The following is a 24,017-nucleotide window of genomic DNA, read 5'->3' as shown; positions in this document are numbered from 1 at the left end:
TTCTCATGAAGTTCAATTTGAATTTCGAGTTCATCAGGATACTGTTAAAGCGGAAAATGAATGATCGTAATCAGTTTGTAAGATTTTGCTTATATACTTTATGCATATTGCGTGTAATCGATGGTGGTGGAACTGAATTCTCACAATGTTGAGTAGTTTAATGTTTTTTTGGCGCAACAAGATTTTTTCTCAATTCATGTTAAATATAATGACATCTTCGAGATAGACTGCAAATTTCTGCAAGTATCCTGATGAAACATCCTATGGAATCAGCTTTCGCTATGTTGTTGCCAACATAAAACATTTGTCCATGTTGTAGAAAATTTTTGTCTGCCGAGGTTTGTTGAGATTTTTGGAAATAGTTCTTTAGACGCCGACACTCCATACATAGGCAATGTTCCATTCATCTTAAAGACTGTCGCATTGAGTCTCCTCAATAACCTTTACAAGCATTTATTTACTTTTTACACAATTGTTTTTTTTGCTGTTGAATATCAGCAGCGGCGCTCTTCTGACAAGTTCAAGTTATAGAACAATAACTAGAGCGACATTTGCAAATAAATTCTGTAATTGTTAAGCAATCTTCTAAATACCAATTACATAAACTAAACAAGGCAATTATTTTTCTTTCAACACTATCTTGATTGTGATTACAATCGATATAGCGATAACGATTAGAAAAGGGTTTTTTGTGTAATTTTGATGGTTCTATAAGTTGTAGATAAATCCTAGACATTAAATTTTTACTGTAATATAATACACAATGAAGGATTCACCAGATATGAAATAACGAAAAAACAAAAAATTTTAAATAGAAAATAATTGTAAAACAAAAAATTTTACATCAAAATTACTAACATTTTATTATAAAATAATCGACCTAACCCAACCTATGCTTAAAATATGTTCGCTTCAAGTTCCAGGCTTTCTAAAATCGCGCATTTGACGTATTGATTGACAATAATAGATGCAGAGGAATAAAACCCATTTAGAGACATTTACGTGTATTTGATTTCCACGAACTCAAACGTACATTTAGAACTTTAGTAATATCCAACGTCATTACTAAACAACCCCTTTTGATACAAATATGTAACTTTCATGTATATTCTCTGGTAGCACGTTACTAAGCAATTTACAGTTAATTAGGATGTCGATTGGAGAGTAGTCTGAATACGAGATCGTAGCGTCATCGTTCGAAATGCGATACAATCTTTGCGGGTAAAATTACATTAGTTGGAAACCTTGCGTCGATATTGAAAACCACCACCGCATTGTGTCACTTTCGTACAATCCCACAGGATATTTTCCATTTTTCCCCGGCGAGTTACAGTAGTGCGTTTCGTTTCGTCGATATTTTCGTTCGGCAACCCTTGTCGAGAGCTGTTTCCGTTATGTAACAATTTCGCACGATTGGAGTTACACTTTTGATTTTCTTTTTCCGCGCCGCACTAGTTGATTGCACGAGGCTTTTAAATTTTTCAATAGACGTTCGGCATCCTCGTTAATCCTCATTCGATAGTAGGTGAGGTCTTTTCGAAATCGTTAAATTCATTAGAAGACGATTTTATAGAGTACGTAAAATGTTTATCGATGGAACTAAGCAAATGGAATTATTTATTGGGAAAGTACTATGAAAAAATAAATTAATTATTTTGTTTCATTAATTAGGCACAATAAAACCTCGATTAATACGGAAAAGGCAGAGTCCGTTATAAGCAAAAGTCCGTTATATGAAAAATTTTTAAAAATATACAGCAATCAAAAACGTTTTACAATGCCTGCAAATGTTGACGGCAAGTTTATATTCACCGGAAAAGCATGGGCAAAAAGGAAATGACGCTTTCTATGAGGCATAATTAGGAACATAGAATTCCTGTACGTTACACATACAACAGCAGCAAGAGTCTTATCTACAAACAGGATCATTACAGCTTCAGTAAATGCAACCATTTTTACAACCAGGGCCATCATATAATCAGCCTTCACAATCAGTACCATTCTATGAGCAACCAAAGCCTCCTTTATTAAGAGAACCATTCACTCAACATCAGAAACAGCCACATTCCCAAATAAAATCTTATTATCATCAACAATTTTCACAACACACTCAACCACAAACCACATCAACAACCATCATCCCATTCAAGAAATACTCAAGATGAATGTAGTAAACCCCCACTAACCTCACAATATTCATCCAACTTTTGTTATACAGATTAATAATTATTGTAGTATACAGTTAATGTACATTTAATAAACATACCTACATTTAAATATTCTTTTTTAATACACTGTAAATGGCAAAACACGTTTCAGGAATTATATTGCTGAGAGCGGATTTGGAAATACACGTCGAAAACTTGAGATCTTCATAGGTTCTCGTAGTAAAAAACCTCTATGTTGCGGATAATAGTTGATGTGGTGTAATTGAAAGTTTCATAACAGTATCATTCTTCTTTATTAATGGCGTAACCAAATGTAATAAATGTCGGTAAGTTGTCTCGTCCATGCGCAGGTATCATTACGAAAATCGTTTGGTTCATTTAATAATTCTTTAAATAAATTAATATGAGAGTAAGTAGCTGTCTTTTCGATCCAACATTTCGGCGATCTTCTTGATCTCGATCTCTTTTTTACCTGTTTCAACTTTTTAATTAAACAAACACTAACTAATGTTAATAATTTCTCTTCGTAGTCCATCGTTGAATTTTGCTGACACAATGACAATCTCAACTGTGTTGGTATACAAATTTGTGCAAAAAACTGACTGTTAAAATGGGACACTAATTTTATTTGTGCAAATTGGCATGCACAAGTCAACTTGGGCAATTGCATTAGCGTGAAAACTTTTCTTACCACTCTAACTAGAACCTTAAATCACTATAACGGGTTTAGCCTAAAGACGTCTAAACCCGAATGTTTCTAGGTCTAGTTTTTGATCAGTAAAAATATGCAACATAGTGATATCTGGTGCTAACTAGCGCTACCTAGAACTGACACTAGAACTAACATTAAACCTAGAACTAGAAACATTCGGGTTTAGCCGTACACCTCTTAAGGCGGCTAATCCCGAATGTTTCTAGTTCTAGGTCACTTGTCTCAGTGATGGTCCGAATGTTCGCTTTCTCTTTAGGTTTCTCTTTAGCTATCAAGTGTTCCTTAAATAGCATCTATTGGCAGACTGTTTTTACTGGGATGGGCGTGGAGAGCATGGTTGAAGTTTTCTATGACCGCGTTAATTATGTAATTACGTGACGTTCCTAAGCGCATTGTACCTAAGCAACGTTTTCCTTATTGGTACAAACGTTCAACAATTAGAGTAATTAAAGAAAAGCTATTTTACCATAAAAAATGGAAATCCACTCGCCATAATAGTGATTACTTGGCTTTCTCTATCTTGCGCTTCTCTAATTACCATCCAATTTCTATTCTCTCGTCTATTCCCAAGGTTTTTGAAAAAAACGGTTACGATTACTTTAACCACTCTATTGTTCACTCTCTCATTACTGAACAACATGGTTTCTTGCCTGGGCGATCGGTTGAGTCTAACTTAGTGTCTTATGTTAACTTTATTCATTCTACCTTAAATGAGGACTCTCAGGTTGACGCAATTAATACCGATTACTTTAAAGCCTTCGACAAGATTAACCATGAAATTCTTATACAAAAGCTATCCTCCTTTAACATTCCTGCCGGCATTGTACGCTGGATAATGTCATATCTATCGGACAGAAGTCAGGCAGTTAAGTTGGGTAGCTTTCTATCGGACTACAAACCCATCTCATTTGGTGTGCTTCCAGGTAATCATCATGGGCCTATATTATTTCTAATTTACATAAACGATATTTCTTCTTGCTTTACATTTTCAAAATTCCTGCTCTATGCGGATGATAATGAAATATTTACCAGAGTCAGCTTTAGTCATGACTACCTGACTCCAGGAGGACCTTGATCGTCTGCATGATTACTGTTGCGTTAACAAACTTTCTTTGAACTAATGTCAAAAAATAACGTTTACATGGAAACGCTATCCTATTAATTTTAATTACAACTTTAATGGTAGACCTATTATCTCTACTGACAGAGTGAAGGATCTTGGAATTATACTTGATGCTACAATTCATGGTGGCGAAATCCTTGCGTAACCTATGGTTTGTATCAGAATAAGTAGATACTTTACTAATTTTACAAGCATTAAATCCCTTTATATGGCATTTGTTAATAGCGTATTATCCTATAGTTCCATAGTGTAGAATCCTATGTACGCAGTTTATCGTGATCGCATCGAAGCGGATCAACGACGCTTTGTATGCTATTTGGCACATACATTTCATTTACCTTACTGCAATTACTAGTGGTGCGTACGAGTCTCGTTTTCGAGACGATACTCGGACAAGACAAGACGAGACTTTCATTGGTCTCGTCTCGAGTCTCGTGCATGAGGTCTTGCGTCTCGTACGAGAGTCTCGCAGGTAAGTATTTCTGCAAATAATATCTGCAATATTTCTGTAAATATTTTCGTATCTACACGCTGGAATTCCAGTAATGATATGTTGAAAGTACCTCTTGAAGGTAGACATGGACTTGGTGCATAGTGTCAAAATGTTGTTTATTTAAAACCATATGCTTTTGAGGACAAAGAATGGATATTGCTGGAAGAAGTGCATAAATTACTAGTCACCTTTTAAATACTTTCCAAGAAACTCAGAGGAGAGAAGTACGTCAAATTACCTATGGTGGTTGTATCTATCAATATACTAATAGATAATAATAGGCAGATCAAAACGATGTCGAAGAGCAGCTTATTATTATTTTTCAGGCTGGGAGAGACAAAATATTAAAGCATTATCGTAACACTAATTAGATTTATGGTGCAGTTTTAATTCTCGATTCGCGGCATAAGATAGAAGTTTTTGATATGACAAGATGGAGCCAAGAATTAAGAGACTTCGATTCAGAAATTTGAAAATGTATACAAAGCCTATTTCCATCAATCAGAAAGCCAACGTTTCAAAGTAACGGCAGGGAAGGAACGAGAAGAGCGGAAAAGTCGGATTTTGTAATTGATTTTGATGTTTTGTATGCAGTAAATCCTACGCCTTCCGAAGGAGAATGGATGCAGGAGCTTCAAAAATATTATTCTATGCCTCGGTGTAATAAAGACACAGATATATTACAATGATGCAAAATTCATGATTCTGAATTTTCTATTTAAATTTAATGGCACGAGATCTTCTTAAGCATACCGGCTACTTCAGTCCCGGCGAAAAGATTGTTCTCACATGCTGTATTAACTAACGGGTGTTTTTTTAAAACTGATAGAACTTTAAATTGAAAAAAGTAACACAAGAAATTAAATTTTAAACCAAAAAATTTTCTTGTTTGAAAGATCAATACATGGCATTTAACATTTAAAAATGATTTTGGGCATATGGACACCGCGGCTGTTCTTGACGAAGCGTATTCTGGAAGTCCAATTTTGGGCCACTTTTTCGAGCATTGCTGGCCGTATGTCACGAATAACACGAACAATGTTGGCCTCCAAGGTGTCAATTGTTGCTGGTTTATCAGCATAAACCAATGAGTTCACGTGGCCCCACAGGAAGTAATCGAGAGGTGTCAAATCGCACGACCTTGGAGGCCAATTGGCATGTCGTCCATTTCTCAAAATCAACTTATCGCCAAATTTTGATTTCAATAAGATGGTTACGGTCGCCACCACATCTCATCCAGATCAATGTCATCCATATTTTCAAACAAAAAATTATTGATCATGGTGCGGTAACGATCTCCATTGACGTAACGCGGGCTCCGACTTTATTTTTGAAGAAATAAGGTCCAATGAAGCCACCAGCGTGCAAACAACACCCAGCGGTGCATTTTTCTCGATGTAATGAAGTCTGCAGGGTCTGTTGTGGATTGGTTTCACTCCATATGCGGCCCGTTAAACCAAAAATCGCTGAACACAATTTTGCGATAAAACATGGGATCAGTTTCCAACTGCTCTAGAGTCCAATCGCCGAAAGAACGACGCATATGATGATCTCGTGGTTTCAATTCCTGCACCAGCTGGATCTTAAACGGGTGTAGGCCAAGATCTTTGGGCAAAATTTTCCACGTAATGGACGGAGAGAGCCCTAATTCCTGCGACTGACGACGAATCGTTAAATTTGAATCTTCTTCCACATTTTCGTTTACAGCGGCGATATTCTCTTCAGCACGCACATTTTTTCGACGTGTTTATGTTATTGCATGATTTAGAGAGTATGTGGTATGAAATCTATCCACAGTTCGACGAATGGCTTGCTCAGATGGACGATTATGTGCGCCATACAAATCACGAAGTCGTCTATAAGTTATGCGAATTGATGACTGATTTTTAAAGTAAATCTAGATAATTTGGTAGCGTTGTTCAAGCGTCAATCTGTTCATGATGATTTGCCAGAGTATATTGATCATAGATATCAAAAAGTGAGTGCAGTATCACAGTTCGTTTGACAGTTAACCCTTTCGTAAGTTCTATCTGGCTTACAAAAAAAAAAATCTATACGATGTTTGTTATCCCTAAACGATTGGGAGAAAAACAAAATCATTTGCGACCGACAGGGCTGAGTGCTGTAATTCTCTCTTCCGACTCTTACATTATAGCAAGTATTTAAGTATTCCTTATTGCACTGAAACAATAAGATTATGCATGACAAGATTTCGATACATTTATGAGACTCTCGTACGAGAAACGAGACGAGACGAGAGTGGAGGTTGCGAGACGAGACTTGATACGAGACTTATTAATTTAGCGATTTGGGATTCCATATTCAGCGTAGTAGTGATAATAAAATAAAACGCATATGATTGGTTATTAACAATTAGCTCGGTGCGACAATTGTTTCGACCTAAAAGGTCTTCTTCTTTGACACGACTGAAAATGGTTACAAGATTTCTTAAATAAGAGGCAGATTAACAGAAAATCATAGTTACCGTCAAAGGAGAGCGTTAGATGTTGGAACGGAGAACAGATCTTATAGCATAAAACGAGTCAATGACGTCAATATGTATAGATTAATTATAAATTATAAATTAATTAAAACTTCACTGTTTTAATTAATTTATTAATTCGAGTCACCCTTTTTGGGTTTTAATGATGCTATGTTTCTTGGTGGACCGTTGAAATGTTCCGCTATCGTGCCTCTTATCAACTAACCTGTAAGTTTCTTCCTTTTTATGTAAGCCATTGATAGTTTGAGTATTAAATATATACATAAAATATTAATACTTAAAAATATTTTGTTCGTTATATCCGAAGTACGTTCTAACGATGTCCGTTATATCGAGATTAATATTTGACTGTATTTAAGAGGATAACCTATTAGCGAAAACAACGAATACCATTTTATTCAGCCATCGTTTAAAATTTTTGTATGTTTGTTACATCAAAATTTCTATTTTTTTATATAGTTTTTAGTGATGCATTTAGTTTTTTCAAAAAATGTCGCGTAGCGTTTCTAAAATCACGTTTTAAAAAATTTTTAAAAACGGAATGCATCACCAGGTAGCGAATTGTAAAGTAAATCATATTTAAAGAATTCAATTTTTTTATTAAATGCAGCAAATTTAAATAAAATGGGTTTAAAACGTTTAGTCGGTTTTGATTGCTTTCGGAGTATAAATACGGCAACATCGCAAATATTGCTCCGTCCCAAACATTGCCCGAGACATAGTGGAGCTTGGTATTCTCGGTAACCGAGACGTCGGCGTAGTGTCTCCCAAGAAAAACAAACCTGAAGCGATTAATATTTTCAGATATATCAAAAAATTTTTATATCACTAATTTAAATTTAAACATTTAATTTACGTAGAATGCAAAACAATGTTTAAGTGTGGCAATAAATTTTTAATAATAAGAATATTTGCACAATTATCTGATCATTTACTATTAGATTAATTATTAAAATAAATACCAAAGGTATATTTTAAAATAAATAATACAACATAAATAATAAAAAAATATATTAACTCATAAAGAACTAAAAATGTTCTTAATAAACAACTTTTGCATTTTTTCAAAAATTTTCTGATATAAGGGTACTAAAATTTGGAGAAAAACAATCTCTATCAAATGAACCTAACAAAAGGGTACATTGCCATTTAAAACAATTCAAGTGTTATTCGTTGCTCATTTGTTTTCTGAAATATAAACAATTGAATGTTGTGTTGCTGTCCTATTATGACAAATAAAATATTAAACAACTTTTGTATAAAATGTTTTTTTATAAAGTCAACATTTACCGAGATATATACTATATTCCATAAATAATGGGCACCCTGTATAAAAATATATGGTGGTTCTGTAAGTGGTGGCATAATTTCAACCACATATACTGCTAGAGCAAAAATTATGATAACTAGTGTAAACGTTTTTAATCTTTAAATACAGGATGATTTATTAGCTCACCATTAAACTTTGACATATGTAATATATATATAACACTTTAAAGTTTTCTGCAGCGAATGTATTAATAGTCAGTAAAAACTTGTCATTGTAATATGTGAGTTTGCTGTAAGGTTTAATTATTACATACAAGAAGAAACTCAAAATCTACGCTTATAGCACTGAAGAGTATGCTGATATAATTTTCGTGTATGGTTTTTGCAATTGAAATGCTCGACAATTAGTACCAGAATATCAAGAAAGATTTCCACAGCGTCATTTGCCATATTATTCAGTTTTTAGCAATTCTTTCAGAAGACTTCGAGAAACAGGTAATCCTATTCGACCGCATGTAGTTAATATAGAGGACGAAGAAACTGTAATTAATGCTGTCATTGATAATCCTTATATCAGCACTCGAAGAATAGCACACAACATACATGTAAGTCAAAATTTTGCATGGCGCGTATTGAACCGCCAAGTCCTTCATCCGTATCGTAAACAGAACGTTCAAGCTCTACAGCCAGGAGATAATCAGCAACAGTTAGCATTTTGTGAATATTTATTGCAGTAACATGCTCAAAATAATGACTTCATTTCAAATGTTCTCTGGACAGATAAATCATGTTTTACACGAGATAGTATAAATAATTACCATAATGAACATATCTGGGTATTACAAAATCCGCATGCGATTAGACTAAGAAAATTTCAACAACGTTTCAGCATCAACGTTTGGGGTGGAATATTTAACAACAATTTACTAGGTTTGCTTGTACTTGATGGACGTTTGAACGCTGTAAATTACAGATTTTTTTTGAACAATACTCTTTTTGATTTACTTGAAGATATACCTCTTAATGTAATTCAAAATATCTGGTACTAGCACAATGATGCCCACCTCATCACGGAAGAGTAGTTGTCGAGTGGTTAAATCAATATTTTCCAAACAAGTGGATTGGTAATAATGGTCCATTTGCTTGGCCACTTAGATCCCCCGATCTTAATCCATTGGATTTCTACTTATGGGGTCATATGAAACAAATTGTGTATGAAGTGGAAATTAACACACGAGAACAGTTATTAAACAGAATACAAATGGCTGCTACTGAAACAAGAAATCAACCAGACATTTTAATTCGACTGAAGAACTCTTTAATTCGTCATTGTGAAGTATGTATTCCTCCTTCAGAAGGAGGCTATTTTGAACAATATTTGTAATATTTATGTGTTTTAAAAAAATGTAGCAGTTAATTATGATATAAAAATGAAAACTTTAAAGTGTTATAATTTCGTAAATAATTAAAATAGGACATATGTTCATTAACATTTTTTTTTGTAATTGGATTAGCTATCATATGACAAAGTTTGATGGTGAACTGATAAATCACCCTGTATAAATCAATAAATGCCTAAGGTATAGATTACCTTCAATAATCTCAGTGATTTGTCATATACAGATAAAATTTGGTATACTGTGAAATTTTATAATGAGGAATCTGATAAGATCGGCATCCACCAACATCCCTTTTCGAGAAAATATATAATTTTAACTAACAATCGATAATAATGAAATACTAGTAATAACAGCTATGTTCCAAAAAGCGGCCCCGACTCGTATTCAAATGCATTCAACTAAGAATAAAATCAACGTCGCTGATTGTCGGGGAATTACCCGACAATCGGACAGTCCTAGTCGCCATCGGCCTGGCACGCCAGCCCGATCGAGTACACATGGAGCGGTGTTGCCGCATTAGGCGTGTTCACGACCGAATCTCGTTTCGAATTTTTCGCCAGCTAGGTAGGCCTCTTAATACAAAATGATTTATTTTTTTAGGATAAACCCTTCATATTTGAACTCATTTTAATTTACATCAAAAACCTTTTAAAAATAATAATCTTATTTCAACCATTAAGTTTAACATAAACAACTATTATTGTGTATCACAAAGTCCGTTATAAGGTTAAAGATCATTTTTAAGAGTAAGAAAACATTAAAAAAATGCATTTACAATGTAAATATAGTGAAGCGAGCTACTGTAGGGCATCGCGCAGGAAAATCTAAAGCGCTTATCAAGATATCAAGCGCAACGTCGCTTGGTAGACGCCAGTCGTCCGTGGCGCGATGCCGAAAGTGCGTCGTTTCTCCGTTCCATAGTCGCAATGACATGTGGAGTGCATTTACAGAAAGATTAGCTCTTTTGTGCAGCACTAAACAACAAAAAAGTAAGTTAAAATATTTATCATATTCATAGAAATACCCAAAATTTTTAATAGAATCTTATTGCAAAACTTTTCTGATATATAGAAAACCGCACGTTTCCGAGAAAAATTTTACCACCACTACTTTAAATATTTACAAATAAGACGCGCATGAAGTGCGCCTCCGGGCTATACATGAATAATTCAGCGACGAATCATGAATTCGCCGTGTAAAGCATTGTTATGGGAGAGAGGTCCGTACATAAATAAAAACACAAAAAAGATGTTCTTGAGATAGCGTGTTTATTTGGAAAACCAATATTCCCGCTAAATGTTATGTTTACCGTTTAAACTCACACAATTTTCAAAACATTTCCTTTCTCATTCTCGAGATAGTTAAAATTTTTAACGACTCGTTTTAATTTTCATTAATAAACTTTATGGGTAGGTTAACAACTTTCCAAGCACCTCTTTCGTGCTTATCTGAAGAATGTCATGAACCGTTACATTATTGGTATTTAAAGAATGTGACTGTCCCATATATAATTGACGTCAAAAATTGTAATTGATTAGAGCGTATTATGCCATCAAGGTGACCAACGAAACGAATGGACACGCAAGCACATTAAACACTGTCTATCAACCAAAAAAAATATTAGAAAATATATCCGTAATTTTAATGTGATTATACACAAGCGACATTTAAAGTAGCTATCCACTTACACCAATCTCCCTCAGTCTTGGATACTATAATTAACTCTAATTAAACTAATTAGGTTACGTTTGGTAGTTAGTTGTAAAGTTACGATCAAGGATAATTAAAATTGTATGGTGATATTAATTTTTTTTTGTGGTAATCAATTTCTAAAATGAGATTTTGTTTGAAATAAACCCATTTCCCGGTTCCAGATGCTGTTGACAGTAACGAATCACCATGATTTCTCTTATACAACTAAGAACAACAGAACATTGTTGTTTTGATGGTCATAAATATCTCCTGTCCGCGCGTTTAAAACCTTTTTATAGTTATATGTGGATATTTACAATGGCGCGGCATGCAAAAGAGAAAATATATGTAGCGTAAATACTGATAGTGAGAGGAGGTTTTTAGCAAGCAGATTTATTTTCGAGCTAGAACTTTATTATTATTCAAAACGTACACTTTTAAGAACTTCACTGTTTTAATATGACATGGAACGAAACATAAAATCTTAAAGTAACTTACCATGTTCTAAATTTTACGTTAAATATTGCATACATATTCCTCGATAGTTCTATAATCGATATGTTTGAGTGCGATACTCACTTACCCACCACATTCAATTTGTAGCCAAATTTAGACGAAAACAATGTAAATGGTCGCGTTTAACCTGCGCAACAGTGTTCTAAAATGGAATAAACGATTTATGAATGACGTCGAATGCGTCTAACTACTTAATATAGTGAATAATTTCAGAGGAACAGTTATTTCTTTATTGAGGCAAGTAAGTGTTAGATGTGACGCTTTTGCAGCAAACTTAAAATACAAAATAAACGGATCATCATCTACCTCAATATAGATGGGTTAAATTTATTTAAAAACGATACAGTGTTATTCTCGGGTTATCTATGAACTGTGACGTAAAATTGTTAATGAGAACGATGCTGCATGTAAACATGTAACACATACAATAAAAGAAAGCAAATCAAACTTTGAGTTGCAAAAGTATTTATTTGGGATAATTTTTAATTAATAACTGAATATCTAGTAAACAAGTAAAAACTTTTTAATAAAATAAGTTGAACATTCGTTATAACACAAATGAGAAAAGTTCACGACTTTTCAAGAATGTGTTTCTATCAAAATTAAGGACACGATAATTAATCAAATTAAAATTTAATTTTAAAGCCCAACAAAACAATAAAAAAATGCTTGGTAATAATAAAGCAAATAGTAACAAAAAGGGCATTTCAGAATAATTCAAGTGTTCTCAAAAAAAATCATTTAAATCATCAATAATAATGGATAATGTTTCCTTATAAATATTCGTTTTATTTATTCTCGAATTTGGAAAGGATGCGTTTAAATAATTTATTGTACACATCATATTCTTACCAAAGACTCTACTTCTCATTAAGCAATGAGTTTACAGCACTTGATGATATGTTATAACCATTTAAACCTCTCCGATAATATGGTTCTTTTCTAACAATGTTAATATCTTTGTTGCATTCCTAATTAATTTTACAAGATAAAATGTTTGCACATCTATGGCGTCCTAGCGTCTCCTGCAAGCACTCGAGAGGCGCCGCTGCGACATCCCAGCACTTACCTTTATAAATTCTCGAGATCTATATGTTTGTGTTTGATACGATAAGATATTTTTATCTCAATTCTTTTCGTGAAACCCGACCCTGTCTACATATTTTGCGTTAATCTGAACTAGGCGTTAGTCTGAACTCTCTTGGTAGTAAGAATAACACTTTTAATGCTATTATGCCTTATAAATATGAATACCTCAAATCAGTTAGAGCAAATTATCTCTAAACATGTTTGAGAATACAATAAAAAAATTCAGTGGTTAAACTGCTGAAGGCGAGGTTAGAGGTGTAAGAAGCTGAAAAATTAGAATTGATGGTGGAAATGAAACCGGGGGAGAAGCTGCTCAGATACAGATAACTCACAATAGGTACTGACGAAGGAGGTACAAGACCACAAATAACTTCTAATATCACTATGTGGTAAATTGTTTTTTATCGAGAAAAAATCGTTGAAGAAATAGTTTCTGAAACGAATAATTATGCCAAAATGAAAATTGATAGAAATAACTTCTAACAAAACAACAATAAAACTAATAAAAATAGGGGATCAGGCCAACGAATTTGGAGATGACAAAACAGAGAAATGGTACACGAGGTAATAAGAATAATAGAAATATGGAGGTAAAGACATGAGATGTAGAAATAATCGAAGAAATATTATGTGTGAAATATGGTACATCAAAGCATTAATGGAATTGAAAAGGAAATGGGAAAAAGGAATTTGAAGATATGAGAGTAAATGTACTGGCGTTAATGGGGACCAAAATGAAGGGACAACTGCTGGTAAATATAGGAAACAATCACCTATTGAATAATGATGAGAGAACTATAATAGCGATATACTTTGGTACCCATAAAACAGAAAACATAGTAAATTTGACGGAAGGTGTGTAGAAGGCGAAGAGAGAAATAGATATCTTGGGAAATTTTAATAACAGGATAGGGAAGAAGGAACACAGATATGAAGAACTGATAAAAATTCATGGAGAGGTTGTGAGCAACAACATAGGAAGAATGCTAGATTTCTATCTTTTACATAGATTAAATATAATTAACACATACTTTGTACTCAAAAATATACACAAGAACACCAGAGAAATGATAAACAGAGTAGAAAAATCTATCATAGATTATGAGCTCGTTCAGAAAGATAATTTAAAAATGTATTAGATACAAGAGTTATAAGAGGATCATAAATCGGAAGTGATCATTATCCTGTATTATCTAAAATAAGACTTAAGACAAAGTAACAAACACGAATAATAGAAAAATTTAAAAGGATGAAAGCGATAGAAGTTGATGAAATTGTGGATTGTATGTGGAAGAGATTTAAAAACATTTTAATCATTTATAAAAACAACGAAAAAAGGTAAAAACTAACATCGTGGTAGACAAACGAAGTGAAGACACGGAAACAACGATGCGTACATATCAGAGACACAGAAGAAATATAAAACGACTGGTGATGGATGCAAAAAGGACGGAATGAGAAAATTTCGGTAAGAGAATCAAAAATGGAATTAGGAAAACAAAAAGGAATTCTATAGTGTTGAAACAAATTAGAACTAAAAATACCAGGGTATATACGACCCTACATCTAGAGCAAAAAAGGAGAAGTATTGGTGAATGAAAAGGAAATGATAGGTAGGTGGCGGAAATATTTCCAAGAGGTGTTGTGCAGAGAAACAATAATAACAGAAATCAGGCGTCAGAAAGAAGGGAATGAACATAAACAACATGAGATAAATACGAATAAATAGGAGGAAGCAATAAATACTCTAAAGAATGGAAAATGTTTGGGCTGGGACATTGTGGTACTTAAATATATGAAACAAAATATCTATAAAATGATAAGAAATGCGGAAAAAATGCGAGAGGACTGAAAAAATCACTAATTGTTGCAATATGCAAGACCAAGAGAATAATAGGAAAAAATAATCGATAAAAAAAGCTAACAACAATAGGACCAGCCCCAGACGATGTACAAAATGGATATAGAAGAGGATGCAATTTACAAGATGTACAAGACAACTTGTACCGAAAGCTACTAAAGAGAAGAGAAAAGGCGTTTGGCATTTATAGATTTAGAAAAAGCTTTTGATAGGGTCAAAAAAAAATACAATTTGATAAATCCAACACTTTTTATTGCATTTATGGATGATACAATTAAAACATGTATACGAATGAGTAAAAAATATCGTGTGTGTGATACAAATTTAAGAAGAGTAGAAGTATCTGACGGAGCTTTCGGTGACGGCGTAGCTTTATGCGCAAACACAAGAAGACCAAAGAAGAATTTAGAAATATGGAACAAACTAGTAAAAGAATAGGGAATCACAATAAACAAGAACAAGACAAAAATAATGTAATATTCAAAGACCATAGTGATGAATATTGAAATAAAATGAACACAAATAGAGGAGGTAGAAACATTTCAATACTTGGGACTGACGATAGAGGCGAATGGTATACAGGAAGTGGAATTAATAAAAGCATAGATAAGTTGGTGAGGTTATATTATGTTATGAACAACAAGTTATCCAGTAAAAGTGAAGTGTTTCGGAAGACAAAACTTCTAATCCTAACACAAGGCATGTATTGAGAAAGAGTAAGATTCAAGCACCAAAAATGAAATGTGTTTGAGGAGTAACGAGTAGAGACAGAATGAAGAACACAGCAATAAGGTGGTACCCGGAAATGATATCAATATTACAATTTATTGAAGAAAGGCAATTCGGGTAATGAGGGCATCTACAGAGAATGGCAGGCACATATTTCCGCGACAATTTCGATTCATATAGAAATGATAGTAGATTTAATAGTTGTAATTCTAACCATAACTGCTGTTTAAATGGGAAGAAACGTCTAATTAATTATTATTAGGCCCTCGTCCGATAGTATCTGTTTATTTAAATACGCTACTATTCAGTTGGGGCTGATAATCTGAAATTCGAAAGTAGTTCGCTTTTAAGTTAATAACATTTACTTTTGACAAAAAAACTATTTAGTAGTGTAGTTTTTCAGTTTAGCTAATGAGTTGTAATTTAGATGAAAAAAGGCATATACTCATTTCTCTAAAAGTTAAAACATTGAATTCGAATCATGCAGTTCAAAATTGTGAAAATTACGCGAGGTTAAGTCGTATTAATTACTATGATACGTATATTTAAGTTAACGAAATTTTGCTAAATTTTCGGTACGAAATTTCACGTAATTAGTGTTTATGAAAATTGCTAATCATAAGAGTACTCCTGATATACCGCTATGTAACTAATAAGGCTTTCATCCACACATCCAGTTTTCTTTAAAAGGCTTAATCTCGGACTACGACCCTTTTAAAGCTGATATTTTGGCCGCATAATGCGAGGGACACGAGAAATTTAATTAACTGGAGGGGACTACAGTCAACATTTTCGCATTTTTATGTGACGCTGATAGACTTACAACATTCTATTAAACTTCAGCGTTACTTCAACTTAAGCGCAGTAGTGTTAGCATAAACTACGACGCAATTTTTTTTTAAATTTTATATCTGGTTGTTTATCATTACTTAAAGGCTTATACAGCATTAGACTTTATTCCAATTTAACGAATCAGTTTGTATGAAAAATCTAAATATGTGGATAGATAAAGTACCATTTCCAGTTAAGCGATTTGATTGAAATTTTATATCAGAATATTTATCATGATTATGAAGGTTACTGCAACATTTGATTAAATAGTGTCAATTTATTGTGCGACATTGCAACTGTTTTCAATTCGTATGTGGTTCCGATAAAGTGTCACTTCCGGTTTATTTGATTGAAATTTTATATCTGAATATTTTCTGTAATTATAAATACATATTCCACGCATGTTCATTAATCATACTTTTTTTTTAAAGTGCATGTTCATATAAAACAGATTCGATATGTATACACAGGTTAAGTGTAACTTTCTGTGAACGCATTTAGTTCAAAAGCAAATTGCATCACCGCAGTTAATTACGCTTATGAGTTATCGTGATTATACACATACATGCATATTTACGCAGCCAAAATGGTAAAAATAGTCAAAATGGATTCAGGGACTTTGAAAACATATCCATGATTCCACCTCTACCAAATCTGAAGTGGAATTTTTGCACAACTGTCGGTGAAACAGATCAAACGATTTATATTTTTTGCTAAATCTTTCGGACACATTTTTTTCGCCATATTTAAAAAAGTTATGACTCCATCGACATCATCCCTATTTTATTATAAGGAAGTTATATTTTGATATATTACCATTATACTACAGTGTACGGCAAAATTATGGAATAAATTCAATAAAACGCTTATAAACATTATTTTGCACCAACAGCGAAATAAGTCTAGTTTGGTTTTTCGAAATACACATTTTGAGTTCATATTCACTTCCCGATAGTAATTTGTTTTTAAGTTATAGCGTGATCAACAATTTAATTTATTACTATTCTTAAGCGTTTTATTGAAATTATTCCATAATTTTGCCGCACACTGTATAATATACCAAAAAATATTCAAAAAACAGTACATTAAAGTATAACTATTTCAAATTTGCTTTAAACTATTTCTTAAGATCCAAAGTGTTTATTTATATATTATTGCATCATTTCTGTGTTAATGTTATTTATTTTCGTGGAGAAAGAATACATGTATGTTTGGAGTTGGAAATTGAACACGACTACAAACCGAAATACTTCATCTTTTCAACCTGCCTTAATCCACAACTTATTAGTTTGTACGAAATCGTCCAAACTCTGTCCAATCAAATGTATCGGAAATGGTTCTACTAAACAAGCTTTTGACGGTGCTAGAAAAGACAACTTTAAATGAAATCTAGCTATTGGTCATTCAACTACTAACAAAATTATAAAAACCGTAAAATATCATTTCTATAAATAAATCTTATCTATAAAATCATTTTCATAGAAGAGCAGAATTTTTTACTATAAGTTATCTCACATCAATAGATTTTGCGTAACTCCTAAATTGGGGCCGCAAATAGAAGTATATTTTTTATCATAATTGATTAATTCATTTGAGCAGATTTATAAGTAAAATAGTTCTTAAATTCAACTAAACAAATTAACAATTCTTTAAAATGTTTCCATTGCAATCTCACAAAATTAATCGTACGGTTCTAAAAGTTGCAATGGACGATGAACTCTGTGTAGTAATTTTAGTTTGTTGATCCTTTATTTGCTTCTAGCATAGTTTTCAATCTTTTTGGTGTTGATTGAGCTAATTTTTCAGTATTGCATGGTAACTTTTGGTGATGAAGAATATGACTTTTTCTACACAATCTCACGTATATTTTATGGAGTTCAGACCTGGTGATTGTGATGCAGAATGATACCATTGTTTATAATTGTACAGCACTTTATATTTTCCATAAAAACTAATTTACCGACTCCTGAAGCAGCCATAGATCCTCATCCCGTAACAGATTCCCCCATGTTTGTTCACGAAGATTTTTTAAACTTAGCGATACATAAACTTTCCTTAAAATTTTACCTCTGCATTGATCATCCTTCTCCAAAAATTCATTTCCATTTCTTTATGCATTTTTCCAAATTCAATTCGCTTCGTTTTTTTTGACGTGGTTTGTTAACTTGGCTATTGAGGTTATTGTTCACCCGTTATAGCCGGCTCATCACAAAACTCTTCTCACAGCTTTATTGACTCGATTTTATATGATTGTCGGCTTCTTTCAAATTGTATTGTTGTAGAATCGTTGAATCACTTGTTTAAATTATTTTAGTTATCTGATGTATAGAACAACTTTCATTATGCAATTTTATGCAATAAATTGAGTGCAACGATAACAGATATGATGAAATTCTTATCCGTTTTTTAAGTGTACGATTACTTTTGTGAGATTGTAATGAAGCGATTTTGAAGAATTATAAATTTGTATTTTTATTTTATTGAATTTAACCATTTTTTATTTATGAATCTCTTGTATAGCTCCCTATTTTGGAAATCATGTAAAAACCGATGGAATACAATGACACTTGGGACTGACTGTATATTAAATGGACAAATAGAGAAAATTATCGCTATTGGGTTGTTAAAATCAAAGCTGTAAAAAATAATAATCGACAAAATACGAATAGCATACTGCATCCATTCGGGGTACTTTTTGAAAGAAACTTCACCTGGGATATATAATTGGATTTTCAACAAAACGACCGTTTTCCTTTCATATAGGCCATACTACACGATTATATTGACACAATTCAGTTGAAAGAAGAACCATTTTTTCTGAAATAAATTATTTCCTATTCGTTCGATTGGAATAAAAGGGCATCACTAGAGTATCGTCGAACTTTTTCCTGTTGGGATATCTGACAAGTATAGTTTACATCACTCGACCAAATAATTAGGACGAGCTGATCTCGAGCCTGATCTTATGAGAATGTTGTTGAAAGTTCAAATAATTAAACTTTCATACCATTTTAGTCAAAATTTTCTTAAATAACCATTTCTTAAATTTATTGTACATATATTAGAAAGAAATCCTCTTTCATGTTCTGTAATAAAAATGGGGAATTGGAAATTGAAAAAAGTTTCTGAAAAATTTAGCACACGATATAAGTCTTTTAACGTGTTTCAGCGATTTTCCTGAAAACGTTCGTGTTTTTATCGACAATATCCCTTATTTTACGGGCACACTATATGGAGAGGCTAACTTTACGATTCTGCAAACTAAATTGCTCAGAACTATTGAATCTTAAACTTCACCACTTAAACCTATAAGACTTGGGGTCTACCAGAACTTCCAAAAGATCTCCAAAATACAAAAAAAACTATGTCATGGGATTTAGAAACGTGCAATATATTCAACGACCAACGATCAACGTGAAGACGTTCAGCAACTACGAATTTTTTAATGTAATCTTTCAAATAATGTATTTTGGTTAAGATGAGAGCAAAATTTTTCCTACGTTAAAATCAGGGAACACTCTTCACTTCTTTGATACGACAAATTAAAGGCGATGTAACAAAATTACGTTTGTTACCTAGTGGTTCACTGCGAGTTCACCGCAATTGAATTAATATGAGCTTACGTTAAAAATAAAGAGTGAGAAATAAGAACAGCTTTAAAATCAACGATATTTTCAACTTGTACCGAAATATAATGGCATCAATAATTCCATAAATCTGACAAAATTGCGCCTGACATGTTAAAAAACTGGGGATGTTTTTCTATGTCCATGTTTCATTTCTAATGCCCGTGTATGAAAACATTTTTTAATATGAATAAGAGCGCTGACAATATCTCGTTACAAGACATCCCTGAAACGGTGTTTTGTGGAGATGGTAGCTGTTTTGTTAACTCCTAATTATCTTTTGGAGTAGACATTGAGAAAAGGGCCCTTCTTGTGTTCGGGTTCCTGTTCTAGCACTTACTTGTGATTGATTTGAATTTTGTTAAGTTTGTAATAATTATTGCTATATATTAAAAAAACAACTATATGACACATTTTAGTAAAAACGACGTTGAAATCGGCCCTGCCGTTTTAGACGTAATCTACTAAACCGTAATTTTTCGCAAAACTATACGGGATATCAAACAAGGTTCACATTAAAAACTTATCAAGTTACCACCTGTTGACATTTCAGTTTTTTTTTCGGATTGTTTGTGAGGAAAAATAGCAAAATGGACAAAGTTACCGGCACCGTAGTCACGAGTGTCAGCGACGTAATACTTACTTAGGTGAAATGTGGCAGCATAATGCCCCACACTTGATGAAACTTGTTTTCCTCGTCTTTTATTATACTTATGTGTCTGTGTTTCAACTTATTTATTCTATTCCGTGACTTTTTCATTTCTCTTTCTTTTCTTTTATATGTGTATATAAGTCGTCAACATAATAGATAATTTGTTAAAGCATTAACCTCATTTATATTAAATAAATCAGATTTTAACACTGTTGATGATGATGTTTATTAATTAGATGAAGTGTCGTAGCTGTTTAGATTCCTACAGAATTGAAACTGGAATTGAAATAGACAGTGTTCGCGTTTTTATGCATATCTACAATTTCTAATTATATTCATCTAATCAGAAAACGATTGCAAGTCTTCTTTACAAACATAGCCACTCCAGTGCTCCTATCCTAGTGCAGTCTATTGTATTATGACTACAAATATATACATTCCCGAGTGGACCTCCAAGTTAAAACCGCTCTGATCCAAATTGTAGGTGTTTTCATATCCATATATTTGGAATTGTTTCATTGCCTCTTTAACGAAATCTTTCGCTAAAGTTTTTACGCTGATTTTCAACTCAAAAATAAATAAAATAACTTATTTATCTATAAGTTTTATATTTACCTCTTCTCCTAACTTCCAGCCCTTACAACTATTTTCAAAACTTTTTACTTCACATATAAAAAATATACCGTGACATATTTCGCCTAACTCGACAAGTAACGCCTACAATAGAATTAATTTTTAAGGGCGTAGTTAACCCTTACACTAAAAATTTTACTGTGCAACTAATTTACGGTTTTGTTAAAAATATTTTCAAAATACCTGACAGTTTTATCACATCATTCTTACGAACAATAGTTACATGTTAACCCTTGTAACATCGCTGGGGTTGATCTACAACGAATGAGGAAAAACACTAATATTTTTGCATGCATTACAAGTATAATTAACGCCATCAAAATCGATAGGGTGGTTTTTAAATAAACCCGAAAAAATAAGGGTAGTTCACCCCTTTTCACCCTGTGGTACATGTATGATACATCAAATGAAAGCTTATTAAAAACGAACATCAGTTTCAATTTACCAAATATTGATAGCACTTTTCGTTTTCAAAATATATGCAAAAATGAACTTTCAACCACTAAAACTTGGCTCAGGGGATATTACCACACGTATGAAAAATTACGTAAACTTTATTTTGATCCATTCTATGGATCATGATAATCGATGTACCAAATTTCATCGAAATCGGTGAAATATGTATTTGAAATTTGTAGTGCATTTTTGAGAAAATGTTGTTGACCATTATTTATATGTACATTGTTTTGTTCAATAATTTTCTTGATTCATTGACAATAAATTATTATTAAATAGGAATGTTACCGAGAAAAATATAAATTCTCGTGAACACTTCTAATTATAAGTACCTATTACTACTTGTTCTCGGAATCAGCAACGGAAATAAACAGCCCTTTGTTTTGAAATATCTGATTACTATCTCTATAAACATCATGCGAGAATCGACAGCCAATCATTAGATGATTCATCGTGGAAAAGAAACGTAAGAGGACTACCTAGTTTCTATGGACTACCTGAAGCCCAGCTTTATAGTCACCGATAAGGTCATCATCGGGAACATCAACAACATACACACATGGACGAAGAATCAGAGCTACTCCATATAGTGACGCGGGAAGATGCATAAATTTCCGAGACAGTTTCCAAGTTAGAATCTAATTTTGTATTTTTATCCCAAAGTCAAACACTGATAAACAGTTGTAGCGCACATCAATCTTCGTACCACATATATGTGGATCAATAAATCCAATGGAAGACTTTTACAAAAAACTGCTCAAACAATGCGAAAACGTGGACACAATAAATTATTAGGATTTCACTTTCTTTTTGTCAAGTTTTTAACATCGTTCTTATTTCAATAATTTTAGCTGCCTTGCTGTTAGCTCGAATTAATTCATTTTCTGTATGTTATCAAAATTATAAAATTTGTTAAAACAAACACACTACAACTTTTTATGTTTAAAGATTTTTCTTCCAACAAATTCAATAACGGTTTGCAGGAGGCGAAAAAGATGTATTTAATAATTATTATGAGGGAATTTGTAATAATAATTAATAAATGCTTACTTCTTTTAACAGCAATTGCAACAAATATAAATTTTGATATTTACCATTTTATTCAACAAATACACTTTACGATGTTTTCTTCGTACAAAACTATGAATTAGTTTCTTTTCTTTACCAAAATTTGGTGGTTTAATTTTAATTTTTATCTTATTCTTTAATTTGGAAGAGGATTTCTTTTCACTGATGGTGATATTTCCTCCAGTAAACCTTTGTTTCTTTTTCTGAGGCGTCATTATGAGGTCATTATCTGTATCATTATCTAGAGTAGTATGCTAGAAGTTTTAACCGGGATTTCAGAAAGTTGCATAACATCAGCTGGTGCAAACTGGTCATCTATAAAGATCTGCCATTCACAGTCCAAATTACTTTATTTACTAGTTTCGCATTTGCGTTTGATATGGAAACGATTAGAAAACTTAACACAGGCAACACCACCATAATCAAGACAACAACGACTGCTACCAATGACATAGAAATCAACACGGTGGCGGTGGTGAGACAGGGGGATAGCCTTCATTCATTGCTCTTTATTCTAATAATGGACAAAATAATAGATAGTGTTGTGCGCAACGTGAATCATGGATACAGAATGGGAAACAAACTCATAAAGGTCTTGTGCTATGCGGACGATGCAACGCTATTCGCGGGCAGTGAGGATGGTCTACAGTGGCTGCTACAGGCTTTTGACGAAGAGACCCAGAAGCTCAACATGGAAGTCTCAACCTCCAAAACAAAAAGCACACTAATTGCTAAGGAACCACGACGATGCAAGCTAGAGCTGAACAACAGAATAATCGAACAAATATCTGATCTTAACTATTTAGGCATAATAATCTCACCATATGTCAATTTTGTGATGCAGTATTATAGTGTTTGTCCCGTTCTGTATCCATTTGTATAAATAAATATGAGAATATAAACACATATAAACTTGAAAGAGAGTATGAGACATTAGATGAGTAAAGCAGCCAAGATAGCGGGTGCCCTAAGAAACATCGTTTGGAAAAATAAGTGTATGACAACTGCCAGTAAAGTGAGGATATACAAGGCATGTGTTAGATCTGTGAAAAGGATGGCACGTACAAACGAGATGACAATATTGAGAGCAACAACAGGGAACACATTAAGATACCAAAGAAGGAGTAATCAGATCAGAGAAGAATGCCAAGTGGAAGATGTAGTAAGATGAATTCGAGCGAGGAGAAGATTTTAAA

The 24,017-nt window shown here is 33.0% G+C and overlaps 1 protein-coding gene across 2 annotated transcripts in view; it reads left to right on the top strand.

Annotated features, from left to right (window-relative positions):
• LOC111422399 (probable 3',5'-cyclic phosphodiesterase pde-5) overlaps positions 1-24,017 on the top strand; it is a 96,589-nt gene that overhangs the window by 21,426 nt on the left and 51,146 nt on the right. Inside the window, exon 1 of one of the 2 annotated variants that reach the window (XM_071197527.1) lies at positions 10,528-10,657. The exons of the other annotated variant lie outside the window; for it this stretch is intronic. Coding sequence (XP_071053628.1) covers positions 10,600-10,657 — 58 coding nt within the window. The 5' untranslated portion in view covers positions 10,528-10,599. Of the gene's footprint in view, positions 1-10,527; positions 10,658-24,017 lie in introns of those variants that run through there. 2 annotated transcript variants of the gene reach the window in all.

Source organism: Onthophagus taurus, chromosome 1 (assembly GCF_036711975.1).
Source record: "Onthophagus taurus isolate NC chromosome 1, IU_Otau_3.0, whole genome shotgun sequence".
Lineage (NCBI taxonomy): Eukaryota > Metazoa > Arthropoda > Insecta > Coleoptera > Scarabaeidae > Onthophagus > Onthophagus taurus.
The sequence above is the reverse complement of the archived record's forward strand: the minus strand, read 5'-3'. Positions and strand labels throughout refer to the sequence as shown.